The sequence below is a fragment of the Molossus molossus genome, unplaced genomic scaffold, assembly GCF_014108415.1.
Source record: "Molossus molossus isolate mMolMol1 unplaced genomic scaffold, mMolMol1.p scaffold_m16_p_19, whole genome shotgun sequence".
NCBI lineage: Eukaryota > Metazoa > Chordata > Mammalia > Chiroptera > Molossidae > Molossus > Molossus molossus.
Genome location: NW_023425354.1, coordinates 46,655,830 through 46,676,169, shown reverse-complemented (window position 1 = coordinate 46,676,169; position 20,340 = coordinate 46,655,830). Strand labels below are relative to the sequence as shown.

Here is a 20,340-nt window from a genome sequence, read left to right as displayed (position 1 = left end):
AGGGTCTCAGGGGTCTGAGAAGCAGCACAAACAGGCTCCGAGGCTTTCTGCCTGGTGACTGGGAACTGTCTTCACAGAGCTCCACACAGGACAGCGGACAGGAGCTCACAGATGGGGTCCTCAGATCCATCCCCCTGCAGGAGGCACAGGAGCCCCGCCCACCCACAGGGGTGCAGCACGGCCGCCTCAGGGTGAGTGTAGGTGCCCAGGTGACCCAAACTCCAGGACCCCATGCTGTTAATGTGGCCCCCAAGGTCCAGATGCCACCCTGCTACTCCCCTGAGATCCCTTCTAGAGTCTGGGAATCTGGATCCCCATCTCCTCCCCACCCACTCTCGCTGTCCAGCCCCTTTCAGACCAGCTGCAAAGACACTGTCCTCAAATTTTTATAAATATCAGATGAGACTTTGGTGCCATTTTACTTCATGTTCAATCATTTTTTAAATCTGGTAGCTTATTGGTGGAGTCTTTAGGGGTCTCTATGTACAATATCATGTCATGTTTGAATAACGACAGTTTTACTTTCTCCTTTTCTATTAAGGTGCCTTTTATTTTTTCTTCTTGTCTGATTGTTGTACTATGTCGAAGAATACTGGTGAAAGCTGACATCCCTGATTGTTCCCTTTTTAAAGGGAAACAGTTTTTGCCACCGATTATGATGTTGGCTGTAGGCTTTTTATATATGGCCTTTATTAATTTGGGTATAATCCCTCTATTCCCACTCTGCTGAGAGTTTTTATCACAAATGGGAGCTGGGTTTTGTTGAATATTATTTCTACAACTGTTAATACAATCATATAATTGTTATCATTCATTTTGTTTATATGCTGTATCACTTTTATCGATTTACCAATATTGTACCAAGCCTGCATCCCTGGGATAAATCCCACTTGTTCATGTTGAATAATCTTTTAAAATATATATCTGGATCCAATTTTCTAATGTTTTGTTGTTGTTGTTGTTGTTTTAGGATTTGGCCTCTATGTTCATCAGGGATATTGGCCTGTAGGTTTTTTTCTTTGTAGTGACTTTACCTGGTTTTGGAATTGAGATAATGATGGTCTCTTAAAAGAGCTTGGAACTCTTCCTTCCTCTTGAATGTTTTAGAATAGTTTCAGGAGGAGACGAGTTAGTTCTTCTTGAATATTTGATCAAACTCTGCTGTGAGGCTGTCTGGCTCATGACTAGTTATCTGAGAGATCTGTGAATACTACTTCAACTTCATCATCATTATTATCATCATTTTGGTCTATTCTGGCTCTGTGATTTTTTCTGATTCAGTTTGGGAAGACTGCTATTTCTAGGAAATTGTCCATTTCTCCCAGGTTGTCCTAGTTGTTTGGAATAGTTTCTTAGAATTGTTATATTTCTGTTGTTACTTCACCTGTTTTTATTTCTGATTTCATTTATGGGTCCTCTCTGGTTTTTGAAGAGTCTCACTAGAGGATCACCGCTTTCCTTATCTCTGTCAAGAACCAGGGTTCCTTTTATTGATCTTTTATCTCTATATAATTTTTTTTTGTTAGTCTCTGTCATTTATTTGCACTGGGATCTTTATCATTTCTTTTCTTCTACTTACACTGAGCTTTTCTTCTGTTCTCTTTCTAATTATTTAACTTGTAGGGTTAGATAGTTTATTAGCTACTGTTCTTGTTTCTTGAGTTTGGCCTGTGGTGCTATGATTTGCCCTCTCAGAACTGGTGTCTTGATGTGTCACAGAGACTTGGTGTTGCTGTGTGCTCATTTTAATTTTTTTCCAGGAATGTTTTATTTCTTCCTTGATCTCATTGGTAACCCATTCATTGTTTAATAATATGCACTTTAGCCTCCACGTGTTTGAAGGCTTTCGTTTGTTTTTATTTAGTTGACTTCTGATTTCATGCCATTGTTATCAGAAAAGACATTTGATATGATTTCAACCCTGTTGTATTTTGCAGAGTCTCATTTTGTGTCCTAATATGGGGTCCCTCTTTGAGACTTTCCCATGTATACGTGAGAAGGATGTGGCCTCTACAATTATGGGTGAAAAGTCTGTTAAGTTTATTTGATGTAGTGTGCCACTTAGGGTCACTGTTTCCTTGTTAATTTTTTGTCTGGAAGATCTATTCGGTGAAGTCAGTGGGGTGTTAAAGTCCCCTACCGTGACTATATTGCTGTCAATTTCTTTTTAATGTCCTCCAAGAGTTTTTAAAAATACATTTCAGTGCCCCGATACTGGGTGCATATGTGTTTACCCGAGTTCTAGCTTCTTGTTGGATCGATTCCTTTAGAATTATGTAGTGACCTTGTTTGTCCGCAGATATTGCCTCTTTAATGCCCATCCCCAGGTGTCCATGTTTGCCTGGTAATTCCTGCACAACTTCTCCTAGTCTAACACACCATCGTGATTAGTAGTGATGTTTTTCCCCAAAGGACATGGGGCTCATGGTACCAAGTATGTTGCTTTGCCATTTGCTGCGCCGAGGACCACGTCATTTTGGCCCCTACAGGTAAGGAGCTGGGGGCTCCATGGTACCAAGTCTGTTGCTTTGCCATTGGAGGCCCTGAGAATTGCATCCTGGCCCCTACAGGTAAGGAGCTGGGGGCCCACGGGCTGCAAAACACAGCAGGAGGAGGACTGGTTACCATGACGATCCACGTCTTCACTGCAACTAGACCGGACGTGATTCCCTCCTGTTACCATTTCAGTGGTGCTGCTCTGAACATCCCACAGTCCTAATATCCTGACCCTCCACCCCAGGAAAATCTCTGCGTTCTCATCATAGAATGGGGTGTTTAGTCAGACATCCCAGGGTGACAGTTTAATACAGGGGGTGCTGTCCATCCTCTGCCAAAATAGTGACCTGAGATACTGAAGTGTTTCCTCTGTCCTCACTTCAATTCTACATTTCCTGCCATAAACCTTTTGTTTTGTTTCTTCATTTTCAAATTGATTCCCCCACACACTTCATCCCCAGCATGGGTGTCTATGTCCATTGTGTAGCCATATATGCATGTAAGTTCTGTGGTTTATCTTTTCCCTCCCCCAACTCCCTCTTCTGAGTTTTCTCAGTCTATACCCCACTTCGATGTCTCTGGGTCTATTTCACTAAGAACCTTTTCTCTCCTGTCGTCACCTGTGTCCCACCTCTTGCCATCATCACTAATGGCTTGTGGGTTCAGTCTTAGCTGCAGTGACCATCCCACCTGGCACTTCATGAGCTGCCTCTGACAGCATGTCCCTCCTCTGTCCCACCCCAGGGAGAGAGATCATTCACCCTGAATAGAAGGAAAACCAACATGGTGCAGGCGTCTGCATCTTCGTCCAGAACCGGAAGCCAGGCCGGTGCACCAGCAGCACTCGACAGGACGGTGCCTGTGGGTCAGTTCCCTGACTGGGAGGTGGACGTCTCCTGCCCCACCAGCGTGCCCCGGTTGTGCAGCCTGACTGTGAAGAAGCTGGTGGTCTGCGGGGACCTTGGGCATGAGCTGCAATCGGCAGTTATAGCCATCAGGATGCAGGGATCCAAGCACATTCTCAGGTCGCACACGATCATGCTGCCCCCTAGTGGCCACGAGGAGAATGACCTGACGTTGACCTTCTCCCTGCGATATCCCCACATCCTAAACGGAGAAGGCAACAAGCTGGAGATCATATTGCAGCGCAGAAAGCGCTCAAAGGTGCGGACCCTCTTGAACTGCAAAATGGATGCGTACAAAACACTGGCCACAGGAACCATCAACATGGCCGAGGTGATGCAGCAACCCCTCGAGGGAGGCCAGGTGTTGAGCCTCTGCAGCAGCCTCAAGGATGCCAACACCAAGGTGGCCGAGATCTGGATCTTCTCCCTGACCAGCCAGCCCATCGAGCATGAGGACTGTGCCATGCAGGCTGGCCCCATCGCCAAGGCCGCAGATAAGTGCGAGGAGGAGAAGGAGAGCGTCCACTCTGGGCAGGAGGACAGGAAAAACACCTCATGTGGGCAAGACCTGGAAAAGGATGACATGGACTTGGGGAAACCCAACAAGCAGTGGCAGTCATCAGTAGAGACTACATCTATGATGAAACATCAAAGCTTCTGGCCAAATGATGTGGGGCTGCTGCCCAGTCTCTCAGTGTCACAGGAGGCCTTGAATTCTGAGCAGGACACTGGGGAGCATGGCCCCAGGATGGAGGAAGACCTGAACCTGATAAACATCACCCTGGAGTATTCCAGCGATAGTGGCCCCGAAACGGAGGTTGATGATGGCACCTTGAGCACCCCAACGTCCCAGCTCCAGAAATACATAGAAAGCCTGTCACAAACCAGCCTGCACACAGAGTCTGGGAGCTTCCAAAGTGTCTGGAGCCTGAAGGAGCCTCCGAGTCCAGCTAGTGTGCCAGCAAAGATGTGGTCCTCGGGAGGCCAGCAGCCGAGCGACAGCATCTCACAGCCAGTTGCACACAGCACACCCACCCCTAGTGGCTCTGACTTGTGGAGTGATGACAACATCTCAAGCACTGCTGAGACCACGCTCGAGCCATATATAGAATACCTGTCACAGTCCTCCTTGGAGATGGAGACCGACAGCATCCAAAGTGCCCAGAGCCACATGGAGCCTCTTAGTCCCACCAACGCTCCAGAGATGTGGGCCCCAGGAGGCCAGCAGCCAAGTGACAGCATCTCAGAGCCAGTTGCACCCAGCACGCCCACCCCTAGTGGCTCTGACTTGTGGAGTGATGACAACATCTCAAGCACCGCTGAGACCAAGCTCGAGCCATATATAGAATACCTGTCACAGTCCTCCTTGGAGACGGAGACCGACAGCATCCATAGTGCCCAGAGCCACATGGAGCCTCTTAGTCCCACCAACGCTCCAGAGATGTGGGCCCCAGGAGGCCAGCAGCCAAGTGACAGCATCTCAGAGCCAGTTGCACCCAGCACGCCCACCCCTAGTGGCTCTGACTTGTGGAGTGATGACAACATCTCAAGCACCGCTGAGACCAAGCTCGAGCCATATATAGAATACCTGTCACAGTCCTCCTTGGAGACGGAGACCGACAGCATCCAAAGTGCCCAGAGCCACATGGAGCCTCTTAGTCCCACCAACGTTCCAGAGGTGTGGGCCCCAGGAGGCCAGCAGCTGGATGACAGTTTTGCCGACTCAGTTTCCCACAGCACGCCCTCCCCTGAGGAGCAGCCTGCACAGCCGGAGGACAGCCCGGAGGCCGAGACCTCCATGGAGGACGAGTTCACAAAGACGATGCTGGCCAGCAGGCTTATCAGAAAGCCAGAGTCTCTCATGAGTCCCTCCAGCCAGCCGCAGTGGAAGCAGCCCAACCACGGAGGCCAGAGCATGTCCCTCATGGGGGAGCAGCAGGCGGGGCCACAGGACGAGCTGTCCAAGAGCCAGCACAACAAGACCTGCCCAGACCCACAGTGCCAGCTGCTGGTCCCCAGGAAAATTGTTGAAGAACAGCTAAGGGCCATTCTATACCCCTACGACCAGCTGCCAGACCATGTCATCGTCATCAACACCTCCGACTGGCAGGGGCAGTTCCTGTGGGATGTCCTGCAGCAGCAAAATCTGCCTGTGGTGGGCACCTGCTCCGAGGCTGACCTCCAGGTGGCCTTCAGCACCATCGTGTCGCAGATGGAGAGATACAGCCAACACCATGCCCGGCCTCGAATACCCATGAAGATCGCGGTGGTGGGGGCACAGCACTACCTGAGCGCCGTGCTGCGGCTCTACGTGGAGCAGCTGTCCCCCAAGATGCCCGAGCTGCAGGCCTACATGTGCTTCCAGGTCCTCCCGCTGGGGTCGCACCCCGTGCCCTGGTACCTGTGCTCCGTGGATTACCACGACAACAACTTCTTCCCGGACCGGGCCTGGCGGGACCTGTTCACCAAGCTGGAGGCCCAGAGCACTGAGTTGAACAAGCAGGACGTCGCATTCATAGTCACCCGCTACCTCGTGGGGGCCAGCTCTGTCCACCAGCTGCCCATCGCTCAAGCCAAGCTCACCTACAAGCCAAAGAGCCCCGATGAGCCATCCTCACAGAGGTTCATTCCCTTCCTGGGGCTGGTGAAGTTGGAAACAGTGGAACCATCCTCGGCCACCTCAGGAGATTCAGGTGATGCGGCCCCCTCGTGCTCCAGTGTGCTTTCGTCCACCCTGCCGTCCACATCTCCAGCCGCCAAGGAGGCCTCTCACAGCCTGTCCTCCTCCCCGTCCGTGAGTGGGAATTCCTCCCGCAGCCAGGGCGTCTGCACCGAGCCGATGGAGCTGCAGGTGGATTATTGGATGGCAGCTCAGGCCACAGACAAGGAGAGAGATGCGGAGGACAGAGACCTGCCTACTGCCACCAACATGCTCAAGGGAACCTTCCAGTCTCTCCAGGTCAGCAGGCTGCCCAGCAGGGGTGAGGCCAGAGCCACGCCCAGCTTGTCCATGACTGTCATCACCAAGGACAAGGACACTGAGGAGGCGGATGTGGAGGCCCAAAGCCACTGCATCGAGGGCATTAGCCGCCTGGTCTGCACGGCCCAGCACCAGCAGAATGTTCAGCGCATCCTTATTGATGGCGTGGAGTGGAAGGACGTGCAGTCGCTCCAGCTGGACGCCCAGTGGTCCTCCCACGTCCAGCACTTCCCCGTCTGCCTCTTGTAAAACCCCAAGTCCACCTTCTCGCCCTGCCTTGGTCGAACCCAGGAGGGCTCAGCTGCTCTTCTCTTAACAATTTAGTTTACTATAGAGACAGACTCTAGAAACACAAAGAGAAACCATCATAAGTGCAAATGTGCTCACAACCTGGAAACTAATGTGGTGACCCCCACTGGGAGCCCCCAACAGCTCTGTTATTAACGAGAACACTTCCACGGGTGGGAGGTCAGGCAGGCAGTGTTGAGCAGGAGACTCCTGGAAGGTGTGTTTTGTCCTCAGGATCCCGATACCCCAGTGAGAGGAGTTCTTGCCTTTGACCCCTGTCCTTCCTGGATGCCAGGAGTCACCTCCCCCGAGGGCCAGCTTTGGTGTGTGCCCAGTCTCAAAGCTGAGAGGCCAGAGTCCAAGAGCCAGCCTCCCACTGGGGGCGTCCTGAGCAGAACACGGAGGCCACTCAACCCCGCCCAGGGCCCAGCTGCCAACTGGCCAAGTGCCCCCAGAACCACCTACTTGTGGTTTCCAAGAAACTCCAGCCTCACAGGGGAAAAAAATCCCATATTTATATTAGACTGTATTTTTCTCATATTATTTAGTTAAAAATAAAATATATTTTAAGTGAAATGTAATAAAATGCTATGAAAATAAATTTAATTTAAATAAAACCAAAGGAAACTGTATGATCCTTCCAAGTGTACGTTCCAGCAGCACTAAGCGCATTCACAACATTTAGCGACTATCAGTCACATCACAACCAGTCTCTAGTTCCAGAGCATCATCATCCACACAGACCCAGGACCTGGTAGTCATTCCTCCTCCCCCCTGTTCAGCCCGACAGTCCCTGATCTCTGTCTGTCTCTATGGATTTACCTCCAGGGGATTTTTGTGAAACTAAATTTATAGCATACAGGGCTTTTTGCAGGGTGTGGAGTTGTTAAATTTGTGGTCATTTATTTATTCAACAAACAACTAAGCATCTTTTATGTTTGGGCCATATTTTTTGCACTGGGAATGGAGATAATACCTAACCCCTAATGAGTTCACAATCTAGTAGGAGGAAAATACACAAAGGAGCCGAAGTGGGTTTGTCTCAGTGGTTAGAGCATCGGCCTGTGGTACAAAGCGACCCGGGTTTGGTTCCCACTCAGGGCACGTACCTCCATTGCAGTTTGTCTCCTACCCTGGTTGGGTCGTGTGGGTAGCAACCACTCGATGTGTCCCTTTCATGTCGATGTTTCTCTTTCTCTCTCCCTCGCACTCTATCTAAACAAAATATCAAAAAATGTCCTTGGGTTAGTATAATAAAAAAAAAAGACACAGAGGGGACCACTCTTCCTGGCAAAGAGGAGAGGAAATTCATGCCAGGGTTCATGTTCATAGGAAAGAGAAACACAGCTGATGGGCATGTCTTGTGAAGAACACATAGGTGATGGTTCTGTGGCCGGTGAATTACCTGCATCTGAATTGTCTGGGGCACGTGATAAAATGCAGGTTCCCAGCATCCTTTGCAAACATTAGGATTCAGTGGGTTGGGAACTGGGATGTGGGAATTTGCATTTGAAAGTACTCAAGGTAATGCTACTGTAACTGAATGTCAGAGGACCTGTGAGATTAGGTTTCTCCTTCCCCGGGGAGGAAGACTGATGTGCACATCTGAAATGCTGACAGTGTTAGTCTTTCAGGAGAGGAGGGAATAGAGCACAACAGGGAGCTCACGTCTATTGAGCTCTACTGTAGTCTATACATGTTCATTTAATTCTCACAATATACCTAAGAGGTAGATATGATTATTATGCTCATTATAGAGATGAAGAAATTCAATTAAAGAATTTTAATAGTCCTGACAGGTTTGTCTGAGCATTGGAGCATCGGCTCATGGACCAAAGAGCCAAAGGTTTGATTTGGGTTAAGGGCATGCACCTCGGTTGCAATTTCATACCCATCCCTGGTTGGGTCGTGCAAGATGGTGGGTCAATCTCAGCCCCAGGGTGGGTGTGGGAGGCAATCGATCGATGTGTTTCTCTCACATCAATGTTTCCCCCTCTCTTCCACCCTCCCCCCTCTCTAAAAATCAATAGAAAAAATGATCTTTGGATGTGGATTAACAACAACAGAACCAACAACATGAACAGCCAGATGGTGCTTTGATTAATCCAATGTAAGTGCATAAACCCTTCCTCAGCAAATGGGGATTTAGGGCAAAGCTGGGAGAGACAATAAATTGAGCAGCCAGTTCTTACTTTTTTTCCATCATTTTCTCAGTCGGAGGTGTTAGGAAAATATACTATGGCTGGGAACTGGGTTTATCTTGAGAAAATAGCTAATATACTACATACCCCAAAAAACAACTTCACATGATGTTAAAGACTGTTGGGATTCAAAACACCCAGACTCAGGTTTCACAAACAGAAAAATAAACTGTCAGGACCAGAGGCAGCTCCAGGATTTGCATCAGGAAACTGCTCAACCTTCGGAGACATCGTGAGAGGCTGGCAGCTTTCTCAGGTCAGACAGACACTAACTGTCTCTGTTACACAGACTCAGAGGGACAGCCAGAAAACAGACACAGCTCAGAAAAGCCTTTAAACTGCTGGCAGACAGGCCCACCTGTGATGAAGAAACAAACACACACACGCCCTGTGAGGTCTGGGTACATCGCACGCACCATTCAGTGTGGACAACCAGTCTCAGGCCTGAGCAGCAAAGGGCTGGGTGTGTTAGAGCAAGAAAGGGGAAGTCATAGTAAAGCAGCTGAGGGCAATAATAGGGGTGGGGCTGGGCCTCGGGTTCAGAAAGCTGGTGTGGCTCCACCACCCCCTGATGTCACTGAGCTTGGAGCCATCACAGTGACACCGCACATCAAATATGAGTTTCCAGCGCTGGAGAGCTCCTTGCATATCTTTGGTGTTTCATGCAAACTACAAAGTCCAAGGATGGGTTTGCATCAAATCATCCTCAGCACCGACCCTGCGGACAGACAGCCCCCAGCTGAGATTCACTGCTGAGGTAACCAAGGTTGTACGCCAGACTTTATTTTATTGCTCTCTTTTCTCCAACCCAATCTGGGAACACTTGCTTTCACCCACTTTTTCATAGAATACTGGCATGGCTTAGAGTTGTTTAAAAAACATGTCCTGGCCAGATTGGCTCAGCAGTTAATACCCTTGGACCAGAGTCTTGGGTTTGATTCTGGTCAAGGGCATGTACCTCTGTTGTGGCTCAGTCCCCAGCCCTGGTCCGGGTCATGCAGGAGGCAGCCAATCAGTGTGTCTCTGTCACATGGATGTTCCTCTCTTTCCCTCACACTCTATATGAAAATAAATGGAAAAACATCCTCAGCCTCAGATATTAAGAAAAATAGACACATGCAAATCTGGCCTGACCCTCTCCCTTCAAGAAAAGTTGCTTTCTTTACACTGCACTGATTCAACCCCCAAATACAACTTCTAAAAGTCACACTTAGAAAAGCAGGTGCCACACTCTATAGTTTGAAAAAAGTCAGGTTCTGGCCCTGTGTGCCTTAGTGTCCCTGAAGCTACTGACACTTCAAACCAGCTCACTACAGGCAACTGTGGTGGCCGGGCATCCAGATGAAGTCTCAGCCCTCATGGTGATAGCTCATCGGTCTTGAGTCTGAGCAAGATCTTGGTTAGGACTTGGGCCAGCCGACAGGCACCTGGGAAGAGATGTAAAGCCCACATCTCACTATGGCAGGTCCTCAGCTTTTCCTGACATGAGCTTATAAAGATGGGGAACCAATCATTTGGGTGCTGGGCCGTCCTCATGGCCAGAATGTAAATGCACTTGTAACAAGGGACATACTCTGTAAAGTCAAGTCAACCGTTCTACAGGTCCTTGGTTGACTCTGGTCATGACCTCCAACAGCTAAGATGGAAATCTAAGTCTGCTGAGAGGTAAGTATCAGAACGTTTGCATTCCCTCGTTTCTGCACCACCACAGGTCCTGAGACGGGCTGGCCACTCTGCCTGGGTCTGGCCTTTCTGCATTTGCATTTTCTCCCATTTCTTTAATTGTGGTAAATACAATTAAAATGGACCATCTTAACTATTTTGACCTGTAAGGTTCTTGGTATTAAGTGCAGTCATGTGGTTGTGCAACCATTGCCACCATCGTCTCTAAAGCTCATCTTATAAACTGAAACTATATCCATTGAACAATAACTCATTTCCCTGGTCCTGCCAGAGCCTGGCGATCAGCATTCTACATTCTGTCTCTGAATTTTACTGATGTAGGCAACCCATTCCTTTGGATCATGTTTTTGATGTCTGCGTATGCTTACTACCCCTCAGTCATCCAAACTGAGTTCCGACAGAGGAAGGTCCTGGCACCTTCACAGTGACACCCTCACACTCCCTGAGGGGAAGGTGCTTCTTCCCTCAACTCCAGGGCTGCGCTTGAGATTGGGAAGAGGTGACACCTAGGGGACCACCAGCTTCTGCTGCATCCCACCTCCTCCCGGCTGTCTCCCTAGAACACTGGTAGGCTGGTCAGGCTCACCAACAACAGGGTGGTCTTTGTCCCAAGACGGGCTGGCCACCCAGAGGGTACCAGACACATGCTGGGAGTAGGAAGCACCTGTGTATTTGTTTTTCTAGAGTAGAGGGTGAAACCCCCACCCTCTGTTCTGTGTTCTAGCCCTGAGGCTGTGTCTTGGATGAGGGTAACAGGGACCAATTGAGTCATCTCTCCCAGTTGTCATCTTCTCCATTTGCTCTTGTTTTCTCCCCACTGAGTTTTCTTGGTTCTTGGCCTCCTTCTCAGCCCTGGGGTCAGAGAGAGGACACTCTCATACTGAAGCTGAGCAAGGAGCCTTCAGGCTTGTGGGATAAATACAAACAAACAAACAAACAACTTTTATGATACAAATGAGAAATTGAAGGTCCACATTGGTCTGATGAGTCTCCCCTATGGATCTGTGTGTAGTTTTCCTTGGAGTCTATACACGGCCATAGGACACCTGGAGCCCAGGTTGTATGTGTCCTTCGTACCTTCTCACCAGCAGTACCCAGGGTCCCTGCAGCTCTCCATCCTGGAACAATGGTTTTACCCCATGGCCTCTGGCCTTCGTCCCCCATCACATGGAATGCCCAGGAACATGGAGCTGTGCCTGGCACGATGGTGGGAACCTTCCACTGTGTGATGGGTCCTGGGCTGGATGCTGGCGTTTCTCCTCCATTGTACAGTGAAGAGGAATAAAACAGGGTGCCCAACTTCAGCCTGGCCCCTTCTGGAAATTTCCAGGCTACCACTCATCACAATGACAGGGAGCTGAGACTGTTCTCCACAGTCCTCACGTGGGCCAGTGGTGACATCTTCACACCGCCTCTCTCCATGGCATCACCTCACTACACTTCCTGGGAGATATTCTGGGGAGAGGTAACGGAGCAAGTCTCTGCTTTGGTACCAGAGGTGGGAATGGAGGCCCACATGAGGACAGGACTTGTCCCTGGGCACCCTCATCGCACTGGCCAGCGGATTCTAGGACACGGGAGACTCCCTGTGATGCAGTCACCTGCCTTGGTGGCCAGGGCAGTATGGCTCCTTCCCTGGGATCAGCTGTCCTCCCTCTGCCCCAACATCTCAATGGGGCCACAGGCAGCTGATGGGAAAGATCAGGCTGAAACCACGGCCTGGTGGTCTGGCCCTGGGGCATGTGCCACAGCACGAGCTGCAAGTGGCCCAGGGGAGGGCAGGGCAGGGAGCTGGGCTGGGGCTGGCCGGGCACTTCTGTCCTTGGGAGGCCCAGCCACAGGGAGGAGACGTGTCTGTTAGTCTCCTGCATAGAAGCCCAAGGACAGGACCCTCCACTAGGGACTGGAGAAGAGACGCCCTGACTCAGGAGACTGCTTCTCAGATGTGGCTCAGCCAGAGCCGTCCACAGGGTGCCAGCAGCACAGCTCCCCCTGCAGAGAGTCCCCTCGGGCTGGGAGACCTCATCTCCATGGTCGGGTCAGCGATAATTGCTGTCAGCCAGGGCTGTGGTGGTTGTGGTGCCCAGCTCTCTGTGACAAGTAGAAATGGAAACTAGCACATAGTAAGCATCCACAATGGATGACTTGGCTGGGCACTAGGTATTATTCTGTCGTTTAATGATCTCCCTGACTGTTTCCACTGGGCTGCAGGGAGGTGTCTGTAAGGCTGCTGCTTCTGCCAGGTGGACTCCTTGTCACGTGGTTGGAACATCCTGTGACTTTCCAATGCACAGTATCCAGCACCTACTGGTACTGGATCCATCTCACATATGTATTTGTACATTGGCCCTCTCCCCAATTTTTTTTTTTTTTATCAATTACTCAATTTATTGTTTTACTATGCCAGTGAAAGTGCTACCAAGGAGAATAAGCATAATACTAATACTTATTTAGCATTTACTATGTGCCAGGCACTGATGTGAGCACTGACTGTGTTAAAACTTTTTTTGCTCTCCCTGTTCTCTTAAGCTTTATTTATTTATTTATTCATTTTTTATTTTTTTAACCTTTATTGTTGAATGTATTACAGATGTTTCTCATTTGTCCCATTGACCCCCTTAACCCCACTCCAACCCCCCTCGTCTTTCCCCACACTGTTGCCTATGTCCATTGCTTATGCATATAAGTTCTTTGGTTTATTTTTTTCCACCCCCTACTCCCCTTCCTTTTGAGGTTTGTCAGTCTAGCAACCAAGTTTTTACTTCTTAATCCCTTCACCTTTTTCACTCATTCCTCTAATCCCCCTCTCATCTGGCAACCAAGAAAATGTTATCTATATCTATGAGAATGTTTCTGTTCTGCTTGTTCATTTTGTTTGTAGATTCAATTGTTGATAGATATGTATTCATTGCCATTTTGTTTGTTCATACTTTTTATCTTTTTCTTCAAGAAGACCCTTCAACATTTCATATAAAAATGGTTTGGTGGTGATGAACTCCTTTAGCTTTTTCTTGTCTGGGAAACTCTTTATATGTCCATTGATTCTAAATAACTTTGCAGGATAGAGTAATGTTGGTGTAGGTCTTGCTTTTCATCATTCTGAATATTTCTTGCCACTCTCTTCTGGCCTGCAAAGTTTCTTTTGAGAAATCAGCTGACAGTCTTATGGGAACTCCCTTGTAGGTAACTAACTGCTTTCCTCTTGCTGCTCTTAAGATTCTCTTTTTCTTGAACCTTGTGCATTTTGATGATGATGTGTCTTGGTGTGAATCTCTTGGGTTCATCATGTTTGGGACTCTCTGTGCTTCCTGGACTTGTATGTCTGTTTCCTTCACCAAGTTAGGGAAGTTTTCTGCCATTATTGTTTCAAATAGGTTTTCAATTCTTTATTCTGTCTCTTCTCCTTCTGGCACCCCAAAGATGCAAATGTTGGCACGCTTGAAGTTGTCCCAGAGGCTCCTATACTATCGTCATTGTTTTGGATTCTTTTTTTGTTGTTGTTGTTGTTGTTCTGATTGGGTGTTTTTTGCTTCCTTATATTTCAAATTGATGGTTTTCTTCTTGGCTTTACCTACTCTACTATTGAATCTGTGTAAGTTATTATTATTACTTTTTTTATCCTCACCCAAGGACATTTTTTTTTCTATTTTTTGTTCAGATAGAGTGGGAGGGAGAGAGAGGAAGAGAGAGAGAGAGAAAAATAGACATGAAAGGGACATATCGAGTGGTTGCCATCCACACAACCAACCAGGGCCAGGGACAATCTGCAACTGAGATATGTGCCCTTAGTGGGAACCGAACCTGGGTCTCTTTGGACTACAGGCCAATGCTACAACCGCTGAACCAAACTGTCCAGGGCAAGTTATTTTTTATTTCAGTTAGTGCCTCCTTCATTTCTGACTATACATCCTTCATTTCTGACTGGTCCTTATTTGTGCTCTTGAGGTCCTCACTAAGTTCGCTGAGGTTCTCACTACGTTCACTGAGCATCCTTATAAGCAGTATTTTGAACTCAGCACTTGTTAGGTTGCTTACCTCCCTCTCACTTAGTTCTTTTCCTGGGGTTTTGTTTTGTTCTTTTATTTGGGACCTGTTTCTTTGTCTCATTTTGGCTGCCTCCTTTTGTTTGTTTCTTTGTATTACTTAATGAGAAGTATGGGGCTAGGTGAGACCAGATGCTGCTTTTTTGAAAGAATTTAGGAAAATCTGAAGCAGGATTAAAGACAGGCCCACCCTATGGTTAAGCAACTGGCAACAGCTTGGGTGGGCCTGAAAGTTGGGTGGTGCGGGGCGGGGTCTCAGGAAATCAACAGGGCGGGGCCAACAGTGTGAGCCAGGTCACTGGAGTCCCAGATATGGCGGCTGTTTGCCATTTCTGGGAAGGGCTCACCAAAGGAACAAAGGCCTCTGACAGCACATTTGTCCCAGAGAAAGCCCCCTCTCCAGCCCTCGCTCCAGTGCCAAACAGCTCATTTCTTTTCTGTATGTCTCTGGTGCCCCTGGAGCTGCCTCCCCCCTAAGCTTAGAGGGAGAGAGTCCGATAAATCTGTGCGCGGGCCCTTTGAGAGGAGCTATCTGGGGCTCCAGTCGCCTCAGCTTCCCTGAGCCTCAGTTCCTGCTTGTTTTTTCAGCCAGAAGTGATGGGGACTTCTCTTCCTGGCACTGGAACCCTGAGTGGGGTGCCTGGTGTGGGACGGGGACCCCTCAGTCCTCAGGGAGGACCTTCCCAGCTGAGGTGTCCTCCTGATTTTTATCCGCCACACGTGGGTGTGGGACCAATTCTTCCACCTCTGCCCTCGCACCTCCGCCTCTCCTACCAGTCTGGATGTGGCTGCTGCTTTAATTCCGTAGTTGTAGGACTTCCATTCAGCTTGATTTCAGGTGGTTTTGAATGATGGTTGTTCTGTAGTTTAGTTGTAACTTTGTTGTGCTTGTGGGAGGACGTGGTACCGCGTTTGCCTACCTGCCATCTTGGCCGGAAGTCGCTCTGCCCGCTGTGAAATGCAAACCCCATGAGAGAGTGATTCTGCTTTGTTTCCTGAGGTGAGCACAGTCTTGGCACTCATTTCTCGAGTGGTTCCCTTTTGCCCTGCAGAGAATCTACAGATAGTCTCCCTGACTCCGACCAGGGTGGAAAGAGAGAGTTTACCTGCCAACAGTACTTGATTTTCAGGGGGTCGTATTAAGAGAGGGCCCTGTAACTGTGAGGATGAAGACACAGAGAAGATGTATGTGTGTCTCTGTAATGACAGGTAGATGGAGGAGGAAAAGGCTTCAAATAAAAGAGATGATGAGATGCAGAAGGGGACTCACACAGCCCCTTTGAGAGCAAGTTGTTAGGGGTGTGGCTGCTCATAGCCTCAAAGTCAAGGGCTGAAAGTGAAGGATCAGGATGTAGAAAGAAATGTCGAACCTTCCTTGTCTCAGCCCAAACTACATCAATACCTGGTTGGTACCTGGAGGCCAAAGCCATCCACCCACCCAACTCCACATAAAGATGAAGAACTGGTTAACATTTGAAGACACAAAGGGAGGCACGGTCAATTGTCAAAACTAATTTCTGTTTATTGGTTTTGATTCAGAAAGAACCATCAGGGGTTCAGCTACCCAATCAGAATTTTAGAAGCAAAGTGTTAAAAGGCCATCAAATAATTAAATATTCTCTAACAGATCTAGAACATCACTGGGAAATAACCATTGACCCAGGAGCAGTGATTACTGCAAAATAAGAATGAGAACTGTTTTTTATGACCATTGTTCATTTGGTGATGCATAGGCATTTGTCTCCACAGATGGGGAGAAGCTAACCACGTGAGGATTTGTGGTTTTAGATAAACATCATTTCTCTGAACGCCTTCAAATATTTCACTGCAGTCAATTTACACCCATGTACTTCCTCAAAGATAGCTCCAAATGAATATTTTTTTCTTTACCAAAGTTTAAACCCCACATTCGGGAGGAGTGACCTGTGGTCCGAGCCCAGTGAAGGACGGAGTGGTCCGGTGGACGGGAAGACCTCTCCCAGGAAGATGACTCAGCGCCCTGACCTGGTGGTGCGGCCGCGCTGGGCTCGCACACACAGGGCCCCCTGATCCCGCAGCCACCCTGCAAGGTGAGACTCCTGTCCATGTGGTCAGAGAGGAACCTGACACACAGAGAGGTGCAGTGAGGTCAGGGCACAGAGGGAGCCCCGCCCGATATGATGGCGGCGCTGGGAGTGGAGCCAGGCAGCCAAGTCTCCTCCCTCAAAACCTGGGGTGTCCCCATTTGTGAACCAGGGGCATCTAGTTCTGCTTGACTGCAACCCTGTACCGTCCCCCCTATGAACTTCCTCCTAGAGAACCAAGGAGACCGAGGAAAAGAAAAGAAGGGAGAGAGAGAGAGAATTTTTGCAGGAGAAAACTCTCAGCCCCGGTCCTGAGGAAAGGTGACAAAGCCCTGTGACAGCTTTGGGTGCTGTTCATTCCAGATGCTCAGCCACGTTTACAAGTGACCCCAGGCCCCACAGCGTGTGTCTCCCCATTATATCCCCACTGCCCTGTTGCTGAAACTCCCATGCACGTCCCCCTCCCTGAAGGTAATTTTGGAAAATGTCCCTGGCACTGCCGGGGCTCCACCAGCGACCTCATCCCAGGGGCCGTCTGCCTGCCGAGGTCTCACACGCTGGCCCCTGGGGAATAGACGGGAGTGACTGGATCTCATTGACGCCCAGGGTGGAAAAGGACTTTGCTGTCTGAGGACTGATTTATGCCCCTGGACGAACTCGATCCAAAACCAGTTGACAGGGCGCCAGCATGGTGTTTCCATGGAACCAGGATCCTAAAGACCTGAGGACCATTTCTGGTCCAGTCTTGTGTCCATCCTGGAGATGGTGACTCTGGTGTTCATGTCCATGCTGGTGAGAGTTGTTCAGGATCCTCTTGTCCATGTCTTCTCATCACGTGGGTGTCATTCGACCCACAAGAGTGGAAGAGGCTGCCCTGAGCCCTTTGGCGCTCACCAGGGTCACCCTGTCTGATGGCCTTCCCTTTGTCCCTCATGATGGTTCCACTGACGATACAAGGACGGCTTTCACTGGTTCCTCCTGAACCAGCCCCGAGTCACCTCTGTAGGAGGCTGAGAGCAGATGCTGTGATCTCAGACCTCCTGAGTGCCACCCTCAGGGGGAGGCAGGTGGAGCCAGACTGAGTCCAGGTCAGGGAGCTCATTCCCATCAACCTCAGAGAAACCCACAGCTCACACAGGCCACCAGCTGTGTGACCTGGGGCAAGTCATGCCCCTGGTTGGGCCTCAGTCTTCTTCTCTGTTATGTGAGAATTTTGACTTAAAAAGATGTGTGATTCCCACTCAAATCGCAGACTTACCAGTGGCTCTGAGGACAGCAATCTGGGCAGAAGGCACACTCAGCCTTCCGGCCAGTCCTGCTTCCCCGGGAGACACCGAGATCAGCAGCCCTCTCCCGGGTCAGTCACCTCCTTCCTCCTGACCCAGCAGTTTGTTTGCTTTCCGTCAAGTCAATGATATACATTAGAAAGAAAATCAAATTAAAGAGAAAATACCATCTCCTGACTGATTTAGTTCAGCGGTTAGAGTACTGGCCCATGAGCCAAAGAGTATTGAGTTCAATTCTGGTCCAGGGCACAAAACTTAGTGGCAGTTCGGTCCCTATCCCTGGTTGGGGTTGTGTAGAAGGCAACTAATCAATGTGTCTCTCTCAAATCGATGTCTCTCTCCCTTCCTCCCACTCTATGTGAAGATAAATGGAAAAAGAAATTCTAATGTGAGGATTAAAAAAAACAATCAACTTCACATTCCTGGGTGAGCAAACATGTACACCAGACAGTCTCCAACTACATCCACATTGTCGCAAATGGTGTATTTCAATGGTTCTTAAGGCTGAGTAGCCTTCCATTATGTACATGTACCACATCTTCTTAATCCAGTCACCTTGCAAAGGACCCTTTGGTTGTTTCCATGTCTAGGCCACCATAAATAATGTTGCAAAGAACATAGTGGTGCATATATTTTTGCAAATATATGTTATCAAGTTTTTCAAGTAGATACCTAAAACAGGGATTGCTGGGTCATTTGGTAACTCTATTCTTAATAATTTGAGGAGTCTCCACACTGTTTTCAATAAAAAGTCAGACAGAAAAAGTTAAGAACATATGATTTCACACACATGTGGGATATAAAACTGAGAACAAGAAATGAACAAAGAAGAGAAACAAACAACAAAAACTCATAGACACAGACAGCAGTGTGGTGGTTTCCAGAGGGAAGGGGGCTAGGGGACAGTATAGGGTAAAGGGGTCAAATATATGATGACACAAGAAAATGTGACTTTGGGTGGAGGGCACACAATGCAACGTGCAGATGATATAATGTAGACTTGTACACTTGGAGCCTATTAGTCAACGTCACCCCAATAAATTTAATAGAAAAAGAACAACAACAATATGCATGCCAGAGAGGATGTGAGATTCACAGACAGAAGGAACCTCTTCACATCTGACCTGTTTCCACTTTCCAAACACTGTCTGGGTCCCTTGATCTTCCTTAACATGCAGTGAGCTGCGCCGAGGTGAGTGGCCCTGCCCAGTGGGGAACGGAGTCCAGGGAGTCTGTGCTGCAGAGGGAGGGGAGGCTATGAGATCAGACCAGGGCCCCTGGTTTGTCCCTGAGGGTCCGTCCCTCAAGGCCCCTGAGCCCTGAGCAGAGAGCCTCTAACCCACCAACCCTGCAGCTCTGAGTACAGTTTGAGGACACACAGTGTGGAGTGAGGATGTGAGCATCTGTGGGTTAGTGTGTCTGTGCTGAATGTCTTCTGGGATGTAAAATATTACAGCCACTTGGGAAAGCAGTTTGGTTGTTTCTTATAAAACCAAACATGCAACTACCATGCAACCCAGGAATTGCACTCCCGGACATTTATGCCTGAGAAATAGAAATCTAAGTTCACTCAAAAGCCTGTGCACAAATGATCATAGAAGTTTTATCTTAAAACTTACACACCATGCCCTGGCCGGTTTGGCTCAGCGGTTAGAGCATCGGCCTGCGGTCCGGAGAGACCCGGGTTCGGTTCCCGCTAAGGGCATGTACTTCGGTTGCAGTTTGTCCCCGGCCCTGGTTGGTCGTGCGGTGGCAGCCACTCGATGTGTCCCTTCACGTCGATGTTTCTCTCTCTCTGTCTCTTCCTCTCTCTCCCTCCCACTCTATCTGTACAAAAAGTGGAAAAATGTCCTCGGGTGAGGATAAAAAAAATAAAATAAATAAAAAACTTACACACCAGGGAGAGGAAAAATGGCGGCGGAGTGAACGGAGCTACACAGAGCGTCTCCCAGAACCAAACTGGAATTACAACTATAACACAGACAAATCGACGGGAAAAACCAACAGAAAAGCAGCTTGCGAGGACCATACAACGAGGGACACTGACTCCATCCCGGTAGGCTTGCGAAGGCGCGAGACGGGGCTGGGAGCCCACGGTCGGCAGCTCGGCAGCGGCCTTAGCTGGGAGCAGCGCCCTCGGGTCACACTCCCAGGCGGCCCCGCAGCGCAGCCGGGACAGAGGCTGAAACAGCCACAGCCACTCACCTTGGGCTCCGGCAGAGGGAGGGCAGACTGGACTGGAGCTGTGTCGGGACACTCGGGGTTTGGAGGGCGCTCAGAGCTCTGGCTGAGTGCAGCCACTCAGGACGGTGGCCACATTGCTCTTTCCCAGGGCTCTGGGGAGAGGCAGCAGCCCCTCCCTTGGAGATCCAACCCCACCCTGTGGGCCATTGAA

The 20,340-nt window shown here is 49.2% G+C and overlaps 1 protein-coding gene across 1 annotated transcript; it reads left to right on the top strand.

The window, feature by feature from the left end:
- Window positions 1–3,495: 3,495 nt before the first annotated feature.
- On the top strand, window positions 3,496–6,630 carry LOC118634966 (phosphofurin acidic cluster sorting protein 2-like). Its single transcript, XM_036269834.1, has 2 exons — window positions 3,496–4,416; window positions 5,104–6,630. The coding sequence occupies exons 1-2, from the start codon at window positions 3,496–3,498 to the stop codon at window positions 6,628–6,630; spliced, it is 2,448 nt and encodes an 815-aa protein (XP_036125727.1).
- The last annotated feature ends 13,710 nt before the right edge of the window (window positions 6,631–20,340 follow it).

Bases quoted from the DNA above. Each gene is read 5' to 3' on its own strand.
- LOC118634966 (XM_036269834.1), top strand. From the start codon at position 3,496: ATGCAGGGATCCAAGCACATTCTCAGGTCGCACACGATCATGCTGCCC. The intron at 4,417-5,103 runs GTTGCACACAGC...GGAGGCCAGCAG, and splicing joins GCGACAGCATCTCACAGCCA to CTGGATGACAGTTTTGCCGA.